The sequence below is a fragment of the Chionomys nivalis genome, chromosome 17 (genome assembly GCF_950005125.1).
Source record: "Chionomys nivalis chromosome 17, mChiNiv1.1, whole genome shotgun sequence".
Taxonomy (NCBI): Eukaryota; Metazoa; Chordata; class Mammalia; order Rodentia; family Cricetidae; genus Chionomys; species Chionomys nivalis.
This window is the reverse complement of record NC_080102.1, coordinates 14,552,376-14,576,409: the sequence shown is the minus strand read 5'-3', so window position 1 is coordinate 14,576,409 and position 24,034 is coordinate 14,552,376. Positions and strand designations below refer to the sequence as shown.

At 44.4% G+C, this 24,034-nt stretch overlaps 1 protein-coding gene across 1 annotated transcript in view; it reads left to right on the top strand.

Moving 5' to 3' along the window:
- The window catches only part of Ext1 (exostosin glycosyltransferase 1), a 277,355-nt gene extending 254,659 nt beyond the window's left edge, over positions 1-22,696 (top strand). Inside the window, exons 6-11 of the mRNA XM_057792548.1 lie at positions 1,256-1,374; positions 3,139-3,234; positions 8,342-8,431; positions 14,871-15,031; positions 17,238-17,409; positions 21,978-22,696. Coding sequence (XP_057648531.1) covers positions 1,256-1,374; positions 3,139-3,234; positions 8,342-8,431; positions 14,871-15,031; positions 17,238-17,409; positions 21,978-22,163 — 824 coding nt within the window. The 3' untranslated portion in view covers positions 22,164-22,696. The remainder of the gene's footprint in view (positions 1-1,255; positions 1,375-3,138; positions 3,235-8,341; positions 8,432-14,870; positions 15,032-17,237; positions 17,410-21,977) is intronic.
- Positions 22,697-24,034: the final 1,338 nt, after the last annotated feature.

Below are 24,034 nucleotides of genomic sequence, written 5' to 3'. Positions count from 1 at the left end.
AAGCCTTCTTTCTCATCTTAACAGCCATGCTGGGCATTTGGTAGTGTTACTTGTATTGAGAAATGTTCCTAAATTATAGATAATTTTGAACATGACAACAGATTGAGTACAAACCTAATGTGTGTGTGTGTGTGTGTGTGTGTGTGTGTGTGTGTGTGTGTAGGTACGCATCTGTGAATATAAATATGCATGTGTGTATATAGGAATGCATGTTTGTATATAGGTATGCATCTGTGTATAAAGATATGCATGTGTGTATAGGTATGTATGTGTGTATGTAGATGTGCATGTGTATAGATAGCTCCTTGATTTCTTTTCACAATCTCGGTTCTCTTACTACATGTTTAGGAAAACCTGAATTAAGAAAGAGAAAGAAGAAGTAACCAAGAATTTGTGAAAAGGGCAAATTTATTAATTCTTTCATGTTCCTTTCATATGCCGAGCTAAGGCAAGGCTAGATGGTCGAAATAAAGATCAGGTCAGACAGAGTCCGTGCTCTCAGGCAGCTTTAATTGAATTTCAGTGGGACAAAGGATGTGAACACAGGGCTACCTCTGCAGAGGCTGGTGATGCTACCATAGGCATTTCCATAGTTGGCACCCCAGTTGTTCTCACGTTAGTGGTATCAGTGGCACATTAGCTCAGGGTTGGTAGACTCTGGGAAACCTGGACAGTAAAGTATATTTCAAACTCATATGATGAGGACTCAAGATGGTCCACTCCAGACTAATGTTCTCCAAAGCAACTTTACCCTTTTAAAATTATAAGTATTTAGCTTGAAAGCCGTGAGTGCTGGGTGTTGTTCTCTGACCCTTTCCTACATGCAAATCATTAAATGAAACACTGTTTGTCGTACAAAACCCTCCAGTTAAGGTTCAGATACATGCAAATGCAATAGTGGAAAAAAATGTGCTTATGGAAATACCTAGTAACAGGTAAATGACTAGAGCAAGGCGCATGGACTGACAGATATTGGGTACCTTAAAACAAGGAAGATGACAAGCATCACCAAGAGAAGAGAAGAATGTCCAAAGAAGCTGGGGATGAACACTGGGCAATAGTTTCTAGGAGGTCCCTAGGTTGGTAGTCATTACCTAGCGGCTTTCACTTTTCTCAGTTCTGTCAGTACCATAAGAAATAAAGGACAGATGTGCCGGAGGGGACATTAGCTCCAGGAAGAATGGCAGGAGCCCCGAGATTTTTCTGAGTTTTGTGTCTCAGTGTGTCATTAGCTCTTCTCTTCATTCCCTTTCAGGTTTAAAGCCCCCCTCCAAATTCACTGCAGTCATCCATGCTGTGACACCCCTGGTCTCTCAGTCCCAGCCAGTGTTGAAGCTTCTCGTGGCTGCCGCCAAGTCCCAGTACTGTGCCCAGGTGAGTGTGCTTGTCCACTGCAGGGGACAGACCAGAACCTTGTTTCAGACCCATCCCATACTTGACTTTCCAGGACCCTTTCATCAATATAGCCAGTCACTCTAGGGATTGGCCAGGCCTTGATGCTCTCTTGCCAACAACTTAGAGACTCTCAAAAAGTGAACCCCGGCACAAGTACAGATTGCAGAACAACCATGATGTAAAGTGCACCCCCACACACCACACACACACACACATACACACAAATTTTCTAAAGAATATATAAGCCACATTACTTCTTTTTTTCTTGGATTGTATGGGTGTGTGTGTGTGTGTGTGTGTGTGTATGCATGTTTGGGGTTGGGGAGCTCTATATGTGTGTGCAGGTGCACATGCAGACATGTGCACATGTGTGTTTAGACCAGAAGTGAACCTAGGATGTTGTCCCTTAGGTACTGCCTACCTATTTTTTAAGACAGGGTCTCCCACTGACTGGAAGCTCATTGATTAGGGCTACACCACTGCCAGCAAGCTCCAGGGATCTGCCTGTCTCTGCTGTCCCACCCAGTACGAGGATTACAAGAGCACACTTTCATGCCTAGCTTTTCACATAGGTGGGGGATCGATCTTAGGTCCTCCTGCTTGTATGTGGAGCACTTTACTGACTGAGCCACCTCCCATGCCCCTTTCTTCATTTGTAAATATCCAAATGATGAAGTGTCATCCCCCCCCCCAAAAAAAAAACCACGGGCAGCACAGAACACTACATCCAATAACGGAAACAAATTTGCTAGTGTCAGGAGGTGTCAGCTTTTGGAGAGAGCAGAGGATGACATCCATGGTAACAGTGTTTCCCAAATCAGTACCACTCCTGTAGTCTTGACACTGTTTAATTTTCTAACTTGTGATTGGTATAGACAAGATGGTTTACAAATGCGAAATAGTCAAATCTCAGTGAGGTGTTCATGTTTGAGCTCGCTGCCTTTCTTAGGAATCATAAAGTCATATGAAACCAGCAACTGTTCGGAGAAATCCGAAGCAGGAACTCCTCGTGCCTCTGTCTCAGATCCTTTTATGTCGCCCACTTTGCCTGGTGTAGAGCAAGTTCACAGCAGATGTTCAGATATTTAGTATACATTTTTATTTAACTTGATCACGGTTGCTATCACACTCATCAACAGAAGATATCAGAAGTTAGGAAACACTTGATTAAGTTCCGGCAAATTTCAAGCTGCTGTGTGTGTGTGTGTGTGTGTGTGTGTGTACGCGCACATATGTTTGTCTATATGTTTGCATGTATATCAGGGTTCACTCATGTATTCAGATGCATGTGTGCACATGTGCATATACATATGGAGGCTAGAGGATGGCATTGGGTGTCTTCCTCAATTGTTCTCCTTCATGTATGTTAAGGCAGAGTCTTTTTAACCAGTGCTTACTGATTCAGCTGGGATCTTCAGCCTCCTAAGGGCTAGGGTTGGAGATGAACATTCATATGGGTCCTGGGCATCAAACACTTGTACAACGAGCTCTTTCCCCACTGAGCCACCTCCCCAGCCCTTGAGATTATTTCTTTCTCCTTCAGTTCTATCCTAGTCCCTGGGAATGATTCTTTAGATTTCTTCTGCCCCTCTCTGGTTATTGAAGATTGCAGGTCTGAAGTGTGTATGGGTGTGCACTGACTTTGAAATGTAGTTTTACCAGGTCGTTTCCACAAGCAGAGCCTTTAGAAGAGGACCGGAGGAGTACCTAAGCCAGCCATCTAATGATTCCTGTCCTTTTCAGATCATAGTTCTGTGGAATTGTGACAAGCCCCTACCAGCCAAACACCGCTGGCCTGCCACTGCTGTACCAGTCATCGTCATTGAAGGAGAAAGCAAGGTAGGCCTGGGAGGGGGTAACATGAAGCCACCAGAAAGACTTAGGTCTCCACAGATCATTGTCAATGCTGCTTCTAGAAATCTCCACTTCCCCCTTAAGAGTTCTTGGGCCTGGATTATGTGTCCTAACACTGTACTCACCTCCGAATGTCTTCAGTGTCGTCAGCTTTGGACTCAGTAAAACCTGGGTTTGCATCAGACTCTCCGGCGGCTTTCTAACCTTAAGTTCTGGGAGGCTTTTTTCTCACTCACGAAATGAGAATCACACTGCATACCACCTAGGGTTTCTGTGAGCGCTAAATGAATTCAAGGGAGTGGAATGAATTCAGCAGTGTTTCCATAAATGACGAGGGTGGAATAAGGCTGCTGCCACTCGTGCACTTGCAATGTTTGCAAGGTCCGTGTGGTTTGCTAACATGAACGCGTTAGGTCTTTCAGAATAGGGATTCTTCCTTACCCTTGTCTTCAGGAAGGATGTTGCTCCTTATTTTCTCTTGATGCCTTCAGCCAAAGACTTTCCTTAGATTGACCTCCCTGTCCTGTTACATGCATTACGTTACCCAGTCTACCCTTCTCAGAACTCAACAGCTTTCCTCTCGCCCTGTGGTCTTTCAGGACTGGGTTTGCTAATGCCTTAAACTGGCATCTGATGCCATGTATCTGGCTACTGACAACCTTCTGACATTTTCTCTCTCCCTGCTTTCTTCTGAGGCCACTGGTTATAATGATCTGGGTGGCTGTTTGGCACAGGTCCTGATCAGCTGTCTCAACTCCCACCTCTCTCAGCATCCCTAGTTAGCTTTCGATCCCACCATTCTGTTGCCTTCTTGAAATCTCGCCTACTACTAACAGCCAGAGCTGGATTCACTCCCCCAGGGGTTAAGTGGTGAGTTCTTCCCCAGTTGTGAAGTAATCAATCACTACTAAGTAAAATTGAGGTTGGAGCAGCAGTGCCTTTAAGAGATGCCTTTTGCCAATCCCAAGGAGACTGTCCTACACTAGGTAGCACACGCCAAGTCAGAATAGCAAAATATCAATTTGTTAGGTCAAAACATTTGAAACTGGCTTCATACCCTCCAAGTGACAATTCTATATGGTTCAACATAATGCATTGAGAATAGAGTGGCCCAGTGGAGAAAAGATAAAGAGTACATTATGTTACATATTCATTTCCCACGTAGACTGTCCACTCTGTGTTGGGTACTATGTAATCCATGTAAAATAAACAGGAGAATATGACCATTGTACTTAGAGCATCCATAGGTCTGGTGCCTATCAATGTGGATATTGGAACTGGGTGATTAGCATATGATAAGAAAAGGTGACTGTAAGAACTGTCACAAGCCTCCTGGCCTCAGTCTTTTATGAATACATGTCACCATATGCATGACTTCACAAAAGGGGCTGACACAAAAATGTCACCCACCTGCAACATCTTATGTCCACCTCCTCAAGAGAATAATGACTTAGAGGGATGGGTATGTTCCAGTTTTAACACCTGGAACCCTGCCTGATTTTCAACTTCGAGCTTTGGAATTTTTTGTTGTTCAGCCTCCACGGATGGCCATACCTCCTGCATTTCTTTGGGCTGTGTGGATAGGGTCTCATGTGCCTCTGGGCCATCCTGGAAAACAGGTCGCACCACCTTTTCACCCTCTGACTCACTAATTGAGACCTTTACTCCCAGCAGGCGAGAAGAAATTCCCAGGAAAGCAGGGATGAAGGTGATAGTTCCTTTCTTGGGATAGCACCACGAGGAGATAGCACCTTTCATGGGATAGCACCACACTTCCCCACCCATTTCTATAACTCTGCTCCTGGTAATTTGTTCACCTTTCACCTCCACTTTGGCCACTAACTCCAGTGGGCTATGTGGTTAGTGTGCCTTTATCTTGACTGTCAGCCCTGTGGACGGTACAGTCTGTGGAAGGAAGGGTCCACATTTCAGCCTTTCTCCGGGCTCTATGGGTTAAAACACAGACTCACTTTGAGGATTCAGTGAAATACTGTGCATCAAGTACTTAACCTAGTGCCTTTTTAACATATACCAATAGTCCAACAAATGATAGCTATCATTCTGAGATGCATTGGCATATTGTGACTTAGGATACAGGTTCTAGAATCTGACTTACTTGGTTATGTGACCATAGAGGAGTATTTTAACCTCTATGCCTTAATGGATCCTCCAGTAAGTAGAAATAATCATAATACCCAGTTTAGGAGAACTAAAAGAATCAAATGATACTCTGCATACCAGGAATGGTAGGCACATGCATCCTAGAATTTCCCCCAAATTTTGTGTACCATGTGTGTAATTATTTCTATGAATTCTTGTCTCTGTACTAAATGATAAACTTCATGAGTCTTGGCCATTTCGTTGTCATGTTTATAACTTCTAAAAGAGTTGGTTGTTCACATGGTTAGCCAGTTCTCTGAACAAAGAGGACAAACCCAGGTTGACCCTGTGGGTGTCTGCCTTCCCCTTGTGTTAGATCATTCAAGAAAGTAACTGATCAATGTCTTGACAGTCTCTGATTTCTGCTCTAGGCACTAATGGGCTTATAAACTATAAGTTCAGATGAAGGAAGGGAGGGAGGGGGACAGGGAAGGAGGGAGGGAAGGAAGAAAGGAAGGAAGGGAAGGAGAGAGAGAGAGAGAGAGAGAGAGAGAGAGAGAGAGAGAGAGAGAGAGAGAAGGCAGTTAGGCAGACATTCTGTAAAGCCAGTAACTGAACCCATGGGTGGGGCAGCACTAGGTTTCTCTTCTCCATCTCTCTCTCCCTCTCTAGCCGGGACTTGAGAGCTGATGTGCACCGCATTGGCTGCAAAGTTCTGTTGTGAATTGATAGGGCTTGTCTTTACAGTTTTCCCCTGTAGGCTGAACACGGGAAAGGTCAGGGCATTGCTAAGCTGCCAGCTAATGGTTTCTGCGTTCCTCGGTGGACGTGTAAACAGCAGCAGGAGAATCGCTTCGGGCAGAGATTTCTGAGCTCTGTGTATATGGAGTTGCTGATCGCTTTGTGTTTTATTTTATTTTGAAAGATGGAGAGAGATTTTTAAAAAGAAAAAGAAAGAAAGAAACCCTGACCCAGTTGACAGATGTGGGAGTAGTCCCCACAGCCACATACACTGTAGGTCCATTGCTTGAGCTTTCAGATGGGTTAGCCTGGTGCTGCCCATCCTTACGACTGGAAGGCCCTCCTGTAGCTCACAGACAGACATCTTGGATTTGAGATGAATGGACAAGCTCAGCTTATCCGTGTAAGCAAAGCGTGGGATTCTTTGTGGATCTTGTACCTCTATGAACCTGTAAGGTGTCACCTTTTATCACCTTGGTCTCCAGTAAAACTTGGCTACCCATCCTTTGCTACCCATGCCTTCAAAGTGAAATCAAGTATGTCTTGCCTCCCAGGTCTCTCAGTGTGAATTTGGACCCTAACTTTCACAGGAACGTGGGGACAGACATTTCACATTTATCCCCATGCGCACTTTTCAGTTCTTCCCAAACCTGAGGCTGTATTCTACCGTCCGGGAACAAACCCTCCGTCCAGCTTAGGCGAAGTTCATGACCTTTCTGTTTCCCCCAATGAGACGGATTTGTTACAAAGATAGGATAAGATGATGGGCATGAAGAGAGGGCCCCAAACATTCCCTGACATACACGAGTCAATCAAGTAGTGTGAGTCAGCGTGTGGTGCGTTCCTCAGAGGAGGAAGCTATGTCCGTGGGAGATGAGCTTCCCGTACCTTCATTTGTCTCACTTGCCTTCTTACCCCCATGACCACAGGTGGAAAATCGTCTAAAATATATTCTGTAACACGAATACTACAAACCCAGAGAGAGAGATTGGGGTTCAACCCAAAAACTAGAGAAGCAAAGCAGCAAAAAGAAGTCTGGGTGATCCAAGGCTGGGCGATTGCAGACTAAGCAGTCTTCACCACTCTCTCCTCCCATTTTATATTCCCTCTAGTGCTGGGATTAAAGGCATGGGAGTCACCACCACCCAGAGTTGTTTCTGTATTGATCTTGTATATCACAGGGTGGCCTTGAGCTCACAGATACCTGTATGACTCTATCTCCCAAATCCTGGGATTAAAGGTGTGTGTCTCCATTGCTTGACCTCTAGTGGCTTTTGCTTTGCCTCTGGTCTTCAGGCAAGATTTATTTACTAAAGTACAAATAATATACCATTACAGTATTCATGTGCCACCCTTATAACTTCCATAACTTTGCACCACACATGCTAATTTTTAAAAATTTAAATCAATTTTGCTCTCCCTCCTTCCCTCCTTCCCTCCCTCTCTCTCTTTTGGTTTTTCAAGACAGAATTTCTCTGTGTAGCTTTGGAACCTATCCTGGAATTAGCTCTTGAACTCACAGAGATCCACCTGCCTGCCTCTGCCTCCTAGTTCTGGGATTAAAGGCATGCACCACCCCCGCCTGGCTATTTCTCATTCATAATGCCTTCCACTGGCATAGCAAAAATAAATGTGTGCTTGCATTCTTTATGATTTGTGCTAAAATAGGTATAAAGTCAATACTGTAAATGTTGCACATCTACAGTGGTCTGACCTCCCAGGGATGTGTAACCAGGACAGAATCATGTCTTGTCCTTTGTTTCTCTTGGGATACTGGTCATCTTTGGGGGCTCCTTGTGCTTGCTGAACCCCTGTCTCTACTGCCCTATTTCTGTCCCTGCCTGGCAGATTCCCACCCAGTCATTCCTGCTTAAATCATTCACCCCATGAAGCCTTCACCTGCTCATCAAGGCAGCTGTCTGCGCTGCCCTCCTGTCTGGCACTATTCCTTCTGAGTGAAAGCTGGTCATCTATCCCTCTGTTTCTACAGACTGTGGGTTCCTGAGGGTAGACCATGAATCACATTTGTTTTAGTCCTTGCTGTGACCGGTGTGGTACCTGTAGGTGTTTAATAATCGCTGCCCAGATTAATCTTTGCTGGTGGGAGATGGGAGACTTCCACTGTGGCAGATGGCATGGTCGTGGAGCCGTCTTCAGGATGATATGGCTGGTGGGATATTCCTGACGGTACGACTCTAATCAGCACTTCTCCTGGTCCCTAACCTCTCTCACCACCTCTCTTACTCTCCAGGTTATGAGCAGCCGGTTCCTGCCCTATGACAACATCATCACAGACGCTGTACTCAGCCTTGACGAGGACACTGTGCTCTCGACGACCGAGGTAAGAGCAGTACCTTGGGGGCAGGAAGGGCCTCTCCAGGTAGGGACTGTCAATCCCAAGATGCCAACTCTGCTCACCCCCATGCCTTGGTGGGCATTAAAAACATTTTCCAAAACTTCCTAAAGAATTGGTTTTAATTAACCCAGTTCCTGTTAGCGCCTTGCCACCACCTGGCACCCTGATGAGGGCACTTTCTCCTTTGTTTTCTCTTTTAATTAGGTCCTCACTGGCATGGCTGTTCCTCTCCCCTCCCGTCTTCCATCTCCTTTTGTTTTTAAGTATTATTGCTGTGTGCAGGTGTATAGGAATCATGGGATGGAAGAGCTGGTTAGCACTGTCCTGAAACCCTGTGGTCCGCAACCAAATGTCCCACCCTTCCCCAGTGACAGTGATGGCTGTTCCCAGTAGGCAGTCTCTGTATGGCACACTTCTGGGTTCTAAAGGTCATTTTTCCATCTTCTCTAGTATGCTCCTTGCCCCCCCCATGCATATATGCGCATACACGCACACACGGGGTGGGGGAGAGAGAGAAGAGGGGAGGAACAGGCAGTTTCATTTAAAGGCTGAGATAGAGACCTTGTCTCTTTAGAATGTTCAAGTATTTGTGCCAAAAAAATAAGATTGCACAGAGAAGGTATATTTAGAAAGACAAAGGAGAGGGAAGATAGATGGTAGAAATCTCTGTGACTGGAATGGGTATTGATCTCTGAAGCTTTAAGCCATATATGAGATCAAAGACAGCTATATGAAAATATAGACAATTAGGATCACATTATTAGTGGTGGCTACTTAAAGGCACAGAGGCTTAGCTAACACATTTTTCATTTCATTTTTTTATTTTATAATTAATTTCCTTTTATTTTAGCAATTGGCACTTACCAGCATGCACTGTCTTGGACCCCAGTCTGGTTCTAGTAGGCACACTTGCTATAGCAAGAGGCTGATAACAGGCTTGGTCATAGGCGGACTACCTCAGTGTCTTCCTTGAGATTCCACAACTGTTTCTAGTTGTTACCAGAGTTTATCAGACATTGCTTTCAAAGCTGCCTAAATACCCCAGGACAAGATGTCTGGGTCTCACCTGGAGCAGACACGTCTGCTTAGCCTGGGTTCTATAAGTACTTGTTCAATAATTGGATGCTGGGGGTGAGAACCATGCCAATTAGAGGCTGAGTACCCATCCTCTGTGTCACACGTCTTTTGCCAAGAGGGTGGGCTGCTGGACTGAAGATGGGACAAACAAAGGGATGGCAATGGAGTGTGAGCTTTGAGACACTCCAGCCCGCATTTTTCTGCAGCTTACTGCAAAGGGAAGCTGGCATCCCAAGAGCACACTCATTCACCGAGTATTTCCTGAGAGATTTCTTTCTTCAGGTCTCTAAGTCAGGGTTATAGCATCCCAACTTGTATCTATCAAAGTCCTGGCAGCAAACAGAATTCAGCTCAGATGACTCAAAGGAAAGCACTTTCAATTACTTCAGGAGGTGTGGGTGGGATGGCTGGACCCCGTAAAGGATGGGAAAACACCTGGTCAGGGCAGAAAGCTTTCTTACTTCATTCCTGGAAGAGCACGGGAAGGATAGGAATGCCCAGCCCGTGACAGAGGGAGCTCTTCTGAGGAGGTCGTCCTCCCAGACTGTGTTCATGGAGATGTGGTCATTGTCACATCATTCCAAAAGACCTTGCCTTCTCCTTCATCCCTTTGTTTGTTTTTGTAATTTTGCTGGTGGCTACCATTGGTTTGACCTTGCCGCTCTCTAGCCAGCAAAGGAGGGCAGGTTGTACCATTCTGGGTGTGCTAGTTGGCATATTGTGGCTACAACAAAGTACTGGGGCCATACCACTTAAAGGAAGGAAGATTTACCTGGCAGGGTTTCAGAGGTTTTCACTGTATCACGGCAGGAAAGATGTGGCAGATCAAAGATCACGTGGCAGCCACGGAGCTGGGAGGGACAGAGGATCTGTGAACCAGCTGGCTTCCTCTGCTCCCTTGGCTTCCACCCTAATCCCAGCTCGTTGGCTCTCACATCCCACATGCACACCAAGCCTTCCCCTCTTCTTGTTAGTCCTCTCTGAAAACACTCTCTAGCAGTGTGTTCTACTAATTTCCTGGGCACCTCTAAGTCCAGTCACGATGATGGTCAAGGTTAGTCATCACACTATTCCACCATCCCAGGGCAAGAATGGGCACAGGCTTTCAGAGGGCAGACCCAGAACAAGTAGTACATCCCCATGGTGGAGCGGGTAGTTAAAACATCCACAGAACACACCTCGGACATCTTCCGATAACCTGCAGTCTGATTCATCTCACGTCTTCCCAATTGCACAAGGCAATTGATCTCACACCAGACTTTGTTTTTCCGTGACCCAAGCTGGCGTAACTTTCTACCACTGTGATGCATCTTTGTGCTGGAGAATTTCCTTTCAAAGGATAGCAGTTCCCACCACTCAGTGCATGCTGGGAGGAACATGTGTTCTGTGTGAAGTAATTAGAAGTCAACGTGGGTTGAAAATGATATGTAAATTTAAGAGGTTGGCAGTCTGGCTTGCTCTTGCCTGCTGATCAGTGAAGTGGTTGTATTGCCTAAAATGGTTGTGGGCAGAATTTCCCTAGTCTCTTTTTTTAGGTGAATAGATGTTGGTTCCATTGGGTTCTCTCTCTCTCTCTCTCTCTCTCTCTCTCTCTCTCTCTCTCTCTCTCTCTCTCTCTCTCTCTCTCCTCAAGAGTTCTCAGCTTGTCTAAATGTCTCACTGAAGCACTAAGGATAGATTTTTAACTGCACTCTTTAAAGGGCATTAGATATAGTTGGTTCGTCATTATTTACATTTATATGAGCTGCTGCAAAACCTCAAAAGAAAACAGATGCTGATTTTTTAAGAGAAGGGGTCTTGTGTTGACCTTTGCCTTCTTTGATGTGTTAATGATCTGAATGAAAGCAGTGTTATCAGAAGAATCGCAGTTTTATCTGAATTTACTTTTGAGTTCCTTTGAAACAGCCCCGAGAGAGTATGAAATTCATGCAACAAAAACACCCCATTGTGTTCTACACCAATTGCCAACACATGTGTCTCCTTATCAAAGAATAATAGGAAACCCCAAAGAGTGCCGACAGTCAGGTAGATTCTTTATCAGGAGGCTGCAGAATATACTATCCCATCACTTGGCACAATTAGTTTTGAGTGCTGGGGATGGTGTAGGTTATAGCGACCTGATCTCGGGTTTCTGTCAAGTGCTTTCTATCCCCAGATGTCTTAACTTTCACAATAATGTTTTGTGATCTCTCCCAGTTCCCGGAATGTTTGGTTTGGGGCAAAGGCCATGTTAAGTCTATATTTGTTTATTTACTATCTATTCATCTATCTATCTGTCTGTCTGTCTATCTGTCTATTTGTCTGTTTCTCTCTCTCCCTCTCTTCCTCCCTCCCTCCCCTACCTATCTATTTGGTTTTCTGAGACAGGGTTTCTCTGTGTAGCCCTGGCGGAGGCCCTAGAACTCACTATGTAGACCAGGCTGGCCTCAAAGAGATTCACCTACCTTTGCCTCCCAAGTGCTGGAAATAAAGACATGTGCCAAAACTGCCCAGCCAGTAAAGTTGTTTTTTGTTTTTTTTTTATTGTGTGTGTGTGTGTGTGTGTGGAATTAGTTTATGTGATCATGGGGTAGCACTCTCTGTGTGTGAGCCACGGTCTCAGGAAAGCTGATATTGTGGTCACAGTAGGAAAATGATGGCCTGAGAACCAGAATAGACAATGGTTAATTCACAGTCCAAAGGAAGTAGGAGCTGCAGGGTGGGGGAGACCACAGGGCAGGTGAGATGGCTAAGTAAGTCAGAGCTCTTGTCATGCAAGCCTAAAGACCTGTGCTTAATGCCTGGGACCCACCCTAAAAAGCCAGATGTGGTGCACATCTGTAATGCCAGCACTCCTACAGCAAGATGGGACATAGACAGAAGAGTCAACCTGAAGCCTGCAGACCAGCTAGACTGGGATTCACAATGTTGCAGAAACAAGAGACCCTGCCTCAGTGAGGTAGAGGGGAGGGCCATCTCCTGAAAATTCTCTGAGCTCCACACACGTGTGCATGTTTTAAGTTGTGCTTCCCCATCTCTGGCAACCACCGTCTTCTGTGCCAGTGATTTCCCTCAGTCAGGATGTCTCATATTTGTGGAAATGTATCCTGCATGGCCATGGCCCTTTTAGCTGGATTTCTTTCACAGAGTGTAATGTATCTGAGTTTCAGTCATGTTGTTTTAATGTCACCAGGACCCCACTCTGGCTGGCTGCTTCAATGCCCCCCCAGTCCCTCGTGTCCCATTCAAGGCTGAATGGAAAAGGCCGAAAGACATCATTGTTGAGGAAAGCGTTCTCACCGTGAGAGTGGACAGTAGCCAAGAGGGAACCTTCTACTGACCTGTATGCTTGCATAGGCCATATCCTACTTAGGGTTCCTGGAAGAGACCATTTCCTGGGGCATGTTTTCCTGTCCAGGTGATTGACAGATCCATTTGGATTAGTTCTTAAAGAAGGAGTAATGGTTTGTCCCTATTCTTTTCCAGAAAGCCTCTGAATAGACAGTAGCCCCCCTGATCCCTAGAACAGTTCAGAATGTCCTGTCCCTACCCAGGGTCAGAGATAAGATTTCGATCCCATTCATTGGCCCTGTAATCTGAGTCCCTAAGCTTTAGTTCTTGGTTTTCCACACTGTTGATTGTGAAGGAGGGACCCATCCCAGTAGCCTTGAAACCTGCTAATATCTAACCAGGGACCCCAAGAACCTAACTTGGGTAGTCTTTTCAGGAACTGCGTGGCCCTCCCTTGTGTGGTTATATTGTATAGTCACCTTCATTAGTTCATAAAATTCTATTATTTTTACCCTTTGGCCATTTTGAATATTTAGTGGATCATTTTGACCATCTTGGATGGCAGAACCAGGACACACCACTGGCATTTAGTCCCCTATCCATTACCGCAGCCAAGGACTTGAAATATTTATAGAATGTGAAATTTCTTTCACTCCTTACCAAGAAGAGATAGGCCGGGGTTGCAAGGTAGCATGTGTTTAAGATAACTTGCTTTCAACAGTGTGATGGTAGAAGCTAAGAGAGGCTAGGATACACACGGGGTGTGAAAGGAGAGTGTCTGGGTTCAAGTCTGGGCCCTGTCGTTTACTAGTGCAAGCAAATTCCTTGGTCCTCCAGGTGTCTTAGTTTAACCTTTGATGAACTGAAGAATAAGTATCTACCTCATAGGGTTGTTGTTACAATGTGTAAGGCCGTGTAAACCTTTATACCATAAGCATTACATGATCACAAACTTATCATTTACTTTTCTCTTTTTAAATATGGTTCATCAGATGATCTGAAGGGAACCGACAGATTTTAAAGGAGGTATCTTGATAGCTCTGGGTGCTAGCTTAGACTGGATTCAGAAGTACCCGCTTTGACTTCCTAGGAACAGTAGGGATTCACTCTCATAGCTTTTCTTTAGGTGGTGGCGCACGCCTTTAATCCCAGCACTTGGGAGGCAGAGGCAGGCGGATCTCTGTGAGTTCGAGACCAGCCTGGTTTACAAGAGCTAGTTCCAGGACAGGCTCCAAAACCACAGAGAAACTCTGTCTCAAAAAAGGAAAAAAAAAAAAAAATAACAATAATCTTGTAGGGTTTTTTGTTTTTAACTTGGCCTTTTCCCTACTTTTTCTCAGTGACTTCACGGTGGCTACCATTATAGTTTTACCTACCATCCTGCATGTCCCCCCTTTTGCTCAATAATTTCATGATGACTACCATGCTGGTTTTACCTAGCATCCTGCATGGTCCCCCCCCCTTTTCTCAGTGACTTCACGGTGGCTGTCGTGCTGGTTTAACTTAGTATCCTGCGTCTTCAGACCTGACGTGCCTGCTGTATGCCCTTCCTGATGTCTTCTCTAAGTGCCTGTTCAAAGTTATGCTCGTTACAAAAACTTTTCCATAATGAAAATGCTCCAATTTTAGTCACTTGGGCTTTGCTATGCGCTAGTTACGATGCGTGCTGTATTTCAGTCCCTGGATGCGGACAGGGAATCTGTTCTCATTTACAAAACAGATGCCGCTGTGCTTCCTGTGAATCAATGGTCACGTGTGCCTTTGGGGTGGGGGAGAGGAAAGCAGCCACTTCTTGTTTTTTTTTAGCATGAACATACTAGGATTTGTATAGGACAAGTCAGTAATCTCCCCACCCCCGTACTAATCTTAAGTTTCTTTCATAGGACATTTAAAAAAAACATGTATAATTACAGGGCAAAATGTCAAGCAGTCAGTTTAATTTGCTGATGAATATGGGGAATTAATGTTTTGAAACAGCCGTGGGATTTCGCATTATGACTTAGCAGGGGGAGGTAATGTTTTGTTGACATTTGTTGGCGGTGCTGATTGCTTGTTTGGCTCTGACTTTGCCTCGCAGGTGGATTTTGCCTTCACCGTGTGGCAGAGCTTTCCCGAGAGGATTGTGGGGTATCCCGCACGCAGCCATTTCTGGGATAACTCTAAGGAGCGGTGGGGATACACATCCAAGTGGACGAATGACTACTCCATGGTGTTGACAGGAGCTGCTATCTACCACAAGTGAGGAGCCGAGGGTTCTCGTGGAACACATTGTGTTCGTTTCCGACAACTGCGTTAATAGGAACTTAGGCCAAATTTTGTTAATGACTTTAATGAAAATTAGCCAGTGTCCGTTCTTGATTTTTGTTGAAGTAGCAGATGTGTACTATGAAGCTTCTTGACTTACTGTATCTCTAGATGTTAAGGCAGAGTGGTATTTTCAGTTATCAAGGGATAAAGATACACTCAGAGCTAGGTTGGGTAGCTGAATATTAAGAGTGGATGCCTAAGCATTCTGTTCTACGTGATTTTGGTTCACTGTTGAGTAAAATAGAAAAATTCCCTAACATTGCAGGGCTCATAATCTGAAGAGCCGAGAAACATAGATACTATGGGGAAATGAGAGACAGCAAGAAAAAACACTGATGAAGAGTCAAGTAGCAGGAGTGACAGAGATGGGGCAGGTTGGAGAGTGGTCAGGATGATCTCCATCACAGAGATGGGGCAGGATGGAGAGTGGTCAGAATGATCTCCATCACAGAGATGGGGCAGGATGGAGAATAGTCGGGATGATCTACATTACAGAGATAGGAAGTGCCCAGAAACAAGCAGAAGCGAGAGAAGGTTAACCAAGGCTGTGGTAGCATTGAGAATAGCAAGAATTAACACCCAGAGCAGACAGTGGAGAAACATGGAGAAGAGGGGTGTGATTGGTGACCATGGTGCAGCAGGTGAGCAGGTCCAGGAGGCCTGGAAGCCCAGACAGAAGTTGATGTTCCCTCTATTGAATAGGTCGGTGCATGGCCTTGAACAGAGCAGACTTCAGGGCTATGTCCCTGGTATCCACTCTGGATACTGTAATGAGAATAGGCAGTAAGATTGTGAAAGAGGGAGGAAAACCTTTTAGGAAGAAATTGGATATATATATGGTGATTTATATAGAGATTTATATGGAGCCAGGGACTGAACAATGCTATAAATAGTGACCACACAGTAGGGATATTTTGAAGCTGATTCAGCATAGTGACCTAATCAGAATGTAATGACCACCAAATTTTCTGACTTGAGATCCAAAAGGATAGAGCGCTATCAACAGAGAGAATACTACAGGTGGAGTAACTCTATTTAAATGGAAATCTTGCCCCAGGTATGCTATAATACCCAAAAGCTACGTTGAAAAAGTTATAGGCAGAGATATAAAATGGGTAATATTTGAATTTGGTCCATAAAACCAGTAGGTAAGGTCAAATTGCCAGATGAGTGAATGTAGAATTAGCATCTCCACTTTCTACCTGAATCATTAATGGAAATACCCGACATTTTATCTCAATGAGGAAAATGCACCAACCCTACCTTAGATTTTAAAATAGAGAATCGAGACTCTTCTCATCTCAGAGATAAGTCTGGAAATGCCCAAGTATAAACATTGGGCTGAGTAAATCTTGATCTCAGGACTTGCCCCCCTCCTGCCACCTTCACATAAATGAATCTGATTCATTCAAGCACTCTGTCCTATTTGTAAGTAAATGATTTCACCATCACTTTTCTGTGACAAAACACCCAGCAAAAGCCACCTGACAAAGCAAGTTTGTGTTGGCTCACAGTTTGTGAAAAGTACATCATGGTGCGGGAGGTCCTGGCGGCAGAAGTCTCTAGTTAGGAGGCAGAGAGAGATGCATGCTCGTGCTCAATGCACGTTCTTATCTTTTTGTTCAGTCTTGGTCCCCAGCCCGTGGATAGTGCTGTCCACATTCAGGGGGCGTCTTCCCCGCTGTTTTCAGCCTTTCTGGAAATATTCTTGTAGACACACCCCCAGCGGTGCGTTTCCATAGTGATTCGAAATGGCACCAAACCGGCCCCGAGGATGGTCATCTCCATTGTCATCACAGCATTGTAGTGTTCAGTTTCTCTCTCCAGCTGGTCACGCCTCATAACTAGGTTTTGATTGGCAAGCAAGATCTGTGCCCCTGTGGATCTCTGTGCCTTGGTTCCTCATCTGTAAAATAAGGATAATAATATAATAACATCTGCCTCATAGATTTCTTATTCAGGTTAGATGAGGCATTTCTGGTTAAAGGCCTGAGAATATGATTTGGCCTGTAGTGAGTGCTGTGGAAGGGATAGCATTCAGTAGCATGTTCAGGGATTCAGAGAGTGACAATGTGTAAAGTCTTCCTGTCTTCATGTAATACTGTCCCCCTAAATGGCTTTCCCTTGTTGTTTACAGATATTATCACTACCTGTACACCCATTACCTGCCAGCCAGCCTGAAGAACATGGTAGACCAACTGGCCAATTGTGAGGACATTCTCATGAATTTCCTGGTGTCTGCTGTGACAAAATTGCCTCCAATCAAAGTGACCCAGAAGAAGCAGTATAAGGAAACAATGATGGGACAGGTAAGACCGAAGAACTTTCTTCCCAAGGCCACACGACTGTGTATTCCTCCACTTTATCTAGCAGTGTCATAAGGGAACACAAAAATAAGCCGCATCTGAAAGCCCTGAAGGAAGGAGTGATTGACACTTGATAATTAAGAATATAAAGCTCTTAAGCAGCCCGCAGTGTGACATGACAGTGACATGGTCTTAGAGTTTGTCTGGTCCCTTTGGGCTATTATAACAGAAATTACATAGAGTTGAGGCTTAAGTTACAAACGTTTATTTCTCATACCTGCGAAACCCGGGAATTCCAAAATTGAGGTGTCAGCAATCCTAATACCCCACATTGAGATTTATAGGTGGCCGTCTGCTTGTCATGTCCCCGTGTGGTAGAAGGCTCTCTGGTGTCAACTCATTCTTGAGGATTCTGCCTTCTTGAACCAGACTCCTCCGGATGCCCCCACTTAACTGATTCTCATATACAGGATCAGACAACAGTGTTTTCCAGGAAGACATAACATTCAGTCCGCAGCAGAGTTAAAGGTCTCCAAAGAACTGATGTCAGTTTATTGTAGATGTCTGCAGTATAGCAAGCAACCCTCTTAACAGTCTTCCGGCGATTGGTCTTCAGTTGAGCAAATATCATAGTGAAATTCTAGAAGTCACTCGGTCCATTTTTAGTTCTAGAACTAGCACATATAAGCTCTGGGCAAGTCACCTTCTGAAATTCTCATGGCTCATCTTTAAAATGAAATGGTAAAATCTTTTTCATGAAATTGGTGCAGTTGTTAAAGCACAGCCCAATGTCTTCTTGGGTCATAAAATCACCCAAGTCCCCCCATTTACAGGCAGAAAAACTGGGACTAGACAATTGAACTTCTTGCTCCAAGTACCCCAAGATGTTGGAGACAGAATGGAATCCTCGTCTCTGACCCTCTGCCGTTCTCCAGTACCCCAGTTGCAAGTGTCAGGCCTTATCTGGCAGAGCCAATACTTACATGTAATAAATGACATGTAGCTGGGGCTGGCACGCAGGTGGCAGAGTTGCCTACTTAGCCTAAGGAGGCCGAGTTTCATGCCCGGCACCATATAAACTGGATATGGTAGTCCATGCTTAGAATCCCCGCACTTGGGATGTGGAGACACAATCGGAAGTCATTCTTGACTACAGAGTGAATGTGAGCTACAAAGCAAGACCCTCCCTGCCTCTAAATAAATAAATAAAATAAATAGATAGATAAGTAAGTAGGTGAAGAGGTGGGGGTAGAGCAGGTTAAGGTAATTCTCACCAAGGCTGCAGACTTGAGTTCCCTCCGTGGACCTACGTGATGGGAGGGAAAAAAAACCAACTCCCACAACGTCCTTCTGACCTCTATATATGCGTGCTGTGGCAAATACATGCTCCAGGACTCCACCTCATGCCACACATACACACACATAAGTACATAAACAAACAAACAGATGTGACTTTTAAAAATAAATGAAGAGCTGAAATCCAGCTATTACTTCTACCCAGGCTAAATTATGGCACACCAAGTGTGATTAAAATGAATTCTCAATGTGAATGTCATGGAGCATAAGTGATTCCTGCCTGTTAGCTCAACGGGAGAGGGAGACAGAAGTTCTAGGACATGAGGGTTCTAGACCAGCCCAAGCTACAGAGTGCTCAAAGCACAGGATAGTATATCTTCAAAAAATAAACAAAACAAAACAAATGCCACCACCGCCAAAATCGAGAGCATGTTTGTGTCAGTTCAGTGGCTCGAGGTTTGTAATGGGCACTGGCTTTAAATCTAAATTTTGCAAAGGGAACTTTAGCAAGCTCTTACGGCAACCTTCTTGTCTGGGTTTTCTCTTGCTACAATAAGTGTAGCAAGAGAAAAAACAGTATTGGCAGAATTTTCAGTTATATTGGTGTCCTTCAGTGTTTACTGAGAACACACACGTCCAGACAGTATTAGAAGTACTGATTATGGAGAAATACCCATTCTTTCTGAGCAGAGACTACTAGGAAAGATTTGCCCTCCTTTAACCACTGAAATAATAGGCAGGGGCATTTGCAAGAATTTCCAGTCATTAAAGACCAAAATATTTCGAATCCAAGCAGCGTGCATTGCCGACTGCATACCCAGATGTTTTGTCACAGAACACACCAGCTCACAGAGTCCTAACGTTCTTTTCACACTGTTTGCTCCAAGACAGCTTGAGACTTCTGACGCTGTGCATTCACCCAAGGTGGACTGCTGCTAGCATGTGGCATCTTAGCAGTGGCTTCTGTGACCTTGCCATACATTTGCCTGATTGCACTTAATGCGCATGTCCAGTAACATATTTTAGAGACAGTTCTAAACTGGATGCTCCGTTTGTTTCTGTGTACCCAGGTAGTAGAGTGTATTCGAACCCTTCTTTCTGTCATGCTCGTTATTTTATTAATGTTTGTGTCCTTGGAACAAATGAGTATTGTTTTGAGCTGATGCTGTTATTAGAATTAGAAACGTTTTTGTTTGTTTGTTTGCTTTGCTTTGTTTTTCGTATTTGTTGGTTGCATTGGAATCAATCAAAACGAACCAAAGTTCTTGACAGTTTTTCCATTTGCATATGTGCACATTTGCCTGACTTGGAACTGGCCCTTTGGAGTGAGTGGACCAATCCGATAGGGTCACAAGTGCCATTAACTTTAGAACAGTGATGCTCAGCCTTCCTTGTGCTGCGACCCGTTAACACAATTCCTCGGGTTGTGGTGACCCACAGCCAGAAAGTTATTTGTTCCAGCTTTATAACTGTAATTTGCTACTATTAGGAATCATTATGTAAATATCTGTGTTTTCCAATGATCTTAGGCAGCCCCTGTGAAGGGGTCATTCGACGTCCCCCCAAAGGGATTGCAACACACATGTAGGGAGCTACTGCCTTAAAGGCTGTCTCTATCGGGAACTCAGTTATCTTAATCCTTTGCCTTTCTGGGACTGGTGAAGATGATTTCTCCCAGCAAAGATGCTAGAAACCAGAACCTTCCTTCTGCCTCCAGCAGATAACTGCAGCTTCCTCGGACCGGCTGTGACTTGGGGAGCCCCTCCACCTCGTTGCTGGGAGGCCCCGAAGTGCTTCCTGGAAACACTTCACAAGCCGCTGCTTAGAGCTAACTTGACATTTGTATTTATCACGTTGTTTTCAAGCATGTTGATACTTGTGATTTTAAAGTGACTCTGAGTGCTTCTTTCTCTAGAAGGCACTTTTCATTAAAGTGTGTTTCTAAATACACATACACGCACACACACACACACGTACTAAACAGTTGCTTATTTATGTTTATGGTGTGTGTGTGTATGTAAGCGTTTTATCCCATAATTGAACAACTTTTTTTTTTGTTCACAAAACATACTTGTAAAATAAAATTTTTAGTTGTTCTCTTTAAATTTTCAGTACATCCTTTGGGATTTTCTCTTAGTCAGTACCAATCATTTATGTGGGCTAAATAATATGCGACCAGCTTTAGGGGCAACATAATTAAAAAGATGGTAGCTATTTTATTTTTAACTTCAATAACTTTTTTCTGAGTGAGCACCTGATGTTTAGAACAATAATCTTAGGGGTTTAGTAGCATTGAAAAGACATACAACTGTTAGGTTATGAACAGAATTTTAGGATTTTCGTGTTCACTCATGCTTTGTAGGCATAGACCATGTGTCATTGGATCTGAGACCCTCTCGTACCTCAGGGGTCATCTCAGAAGTCTATAAGGTTCTTGTGTGTGGTACAGCACTAGCCCAAGTCCAGTGTAAGAGCTTCATTTTGTTCTTCGGTTAGACCTACATCTTCTTAACAAGCCATTCAACAGGAATTTAGTAAAGTGGAAAGTTACATGCATAGGAGTGAACCCAGAGTGGGACTTCTATCACTTCATGTCTCTACATCAACCATGTTAACAACAGGATTTAAGGGCTGGAGAGATGTCTCCACCGTTGAGACTGCTGCTTCCCTTGCACAGGACCAGAGATTAGTTCCGGCATCTATGTCAGATGACTTAGATAGAGCCTTGTGTTACTCCATCTTCACAGCATCTCATGCTGTCTTCTGGCTTCCAAGGGCACCCGTACACACACACGCACACACATACACACACCCATACTCATACACATAGTCTCACACATGCAAATAAAAATAAATTTGTGCTTAAAGAAGTTTCATGGAAGGATTTAGAAAAACTATCTTAGAAGCAGTGAGTTCATTGTGAGCCCTACCATCCAGCTCCAGAGACAAAAAGGAATGAGCTGTTTAGTGACCATAGTAGTTGAGGGTCCATTGGTAAAGGCCCATCATTCATTCACATGGGCATTAGTCGGCTCAGAAAGCTTCAGAGGATGAGGTATGTTTGGACACTTGTGAAGTTACCACATCTCAAGACCACTTCAGTCAGAGGTAAGTCAGTGTACCTGACCCGTGCCTTCTGCCGGCTCTGCGGATGGACAAGCGTGGCAGCCAGGCCCCACATTCTGCTGCTGGCCTGTACGGAGATCCAGCCTATGGTGCCTGCACCGCACTGTGTCCTCTCTCACTGGCTCCCTTGTTTGTCTCCTTCTCCACAGACTTCCCGGGCTTCCCGCTGGGCTGACCCTGACCACTTTGCCCAGCGACAGAGCTGCATGAACACGTTTGCCAGCTGGTTTGGCTACATGCCGCTGATCCACTCTCAGATGAGGCTAGACCCGGTCCTCTTTAAAGACCAGGTCTCCATTCTGAGGAAGAAATACAGAGACATTGAACGGCTTTGAGGGATCCCACTGCGTGGGGGAGGGGAAGAAGATGGGACTGAGTCCAGCTGCTCTCTCTTCCCAGTGCAGTTCCGTTCATCGAGGGAGCCAGACTGTGCCAAGTATCAAAAAAATTAAAAAACAAAAAACAAAACCTTAGATGAACACAATGACAAGAGTAACAAAGGCCAGTGAGAACTCAGCTGGAATCCTGGCTCCTGAAACTGCACCAGACTGCTCCATTCACCTCACTGGCTTCTGTGTCCCACGACTAGGTTGTGTACAGTTTAATTATGGAACATTAAATAATTATTTTTGAAATGATTGCTATGCAGGTTTAAACTTTTTTAATGATCAAAACTATTAAAAACCAGAGTTCTTTCTTTAATCAAAATTGTGTTGGTTGTGAATGTTTCCAAGCTGCTGCTCCCTTCGCTCCGGACATCCATTGCCCCAGGTCCCCCAGCCTTTCATGCAGTGACAGACACAGATGTCATGGGAGCACAATCAGTTATTGGTCATAGTGTCAGCAGAGAACTGGGCATACACTAAGACGGGTTCATAGTGTAATTTTACCAGTGCAAATTATATGCTCAGATCCCCCTTGGTCTCTAAAATATTGCTGCATGAGAGAAAGTATTGACTCCAGGTAGGCAGTCCTAACTAAAAGCTTTTTGTCAGAGATGCTATAAAGTATGATAATCTTTTTATGTGGAAGTGGGGGGAATTAGTACCAAGCAAACCCTGGTAGATTTCAGAATTGCACAAGGCACCAAACAACTCACCAGCATGTTGGTCATGGAAATAGTTCTCCCACAGCTGAAACCCAATACTTCCTAATGGTTGACATGTATGTTCAACCACTCACCCAGATATCAGATGATCTGGGGAACCCTATGCTTTAGAGGCCGAGGGCAGGGGATGAGTTCATATTATTTATAAGACAAGCAAGTGGTTTAATGTTTGTGAAAAAGTCAAGTTGCAAAATCTTCTGTTGAGGGAAAAAAAAGTGATGTGTGTAACTTCACATCATTTAACAGGAGGATGCTGGGAAGTCACTGAGGGTGTGCCTTGCCATGGAACTCTTATCCCAGTTTCAGTTAAACATTGTTTTAAGCAAAAATTTGGCAATCAAATTAATCAGAAACAAATGTGTGAAGAAGACTTCTTTGGGTTTTGAAACATGGAAGGAAATTTAGTTGTGCTTCATGTTAAAAACAAAAAAAAAAAAAACAATACTTTGACCCCCACAAAGGCGGTCTTAAATTTGTGATGGTGGAGCATTAAAAACAAGCACACATACAATGCCACGAAGCAGCTCCCCATGAAACATGGAGGCTTCTGGCATTAAAAGTCTGCTTCTACTTGAAAGAGCCCAAACAGGATGAGGTGTAGCTAGATGATTAGGAAACTACAGAGTAATCCAAGGGCACTTTAGTTTCATTTTCCTCCCTGAACCCTCAAACATTTCATGCATTCACTTCCAGTTTCTTCTTAGAAACGTTCATCCAAGCTATGCATCTGGCCCAGGTCAGTACACACCAGATGAATCCAGTGGCCTCAAATTCATCCTTTCTTTGTAGACATCTGGGAGAGAAAGGAACCAGCCTATTATCTTGGAGGCGGTGCTGTGCACTAGAATGGATGTAGGTTTTTGCTGAGGTCCTGCATAGTGACTCCATTGCCTGCCCAGCCGCAGAGCAGGGACCAGAGTCCACAAGTGCCATGTTGTGAGCAGTGCATTGACTCAGAAGTTCACTCAGAGGGGATTTTTCTGCAACTTTGTGGCCCACAAACACCTCTGTGCACAACTCGCTCATCATGTGTGACCCATCCTTAGCCTTCTTTCAAACATGGGGCATCCCTTAAGTAGATGTGATATATCTTTAAGT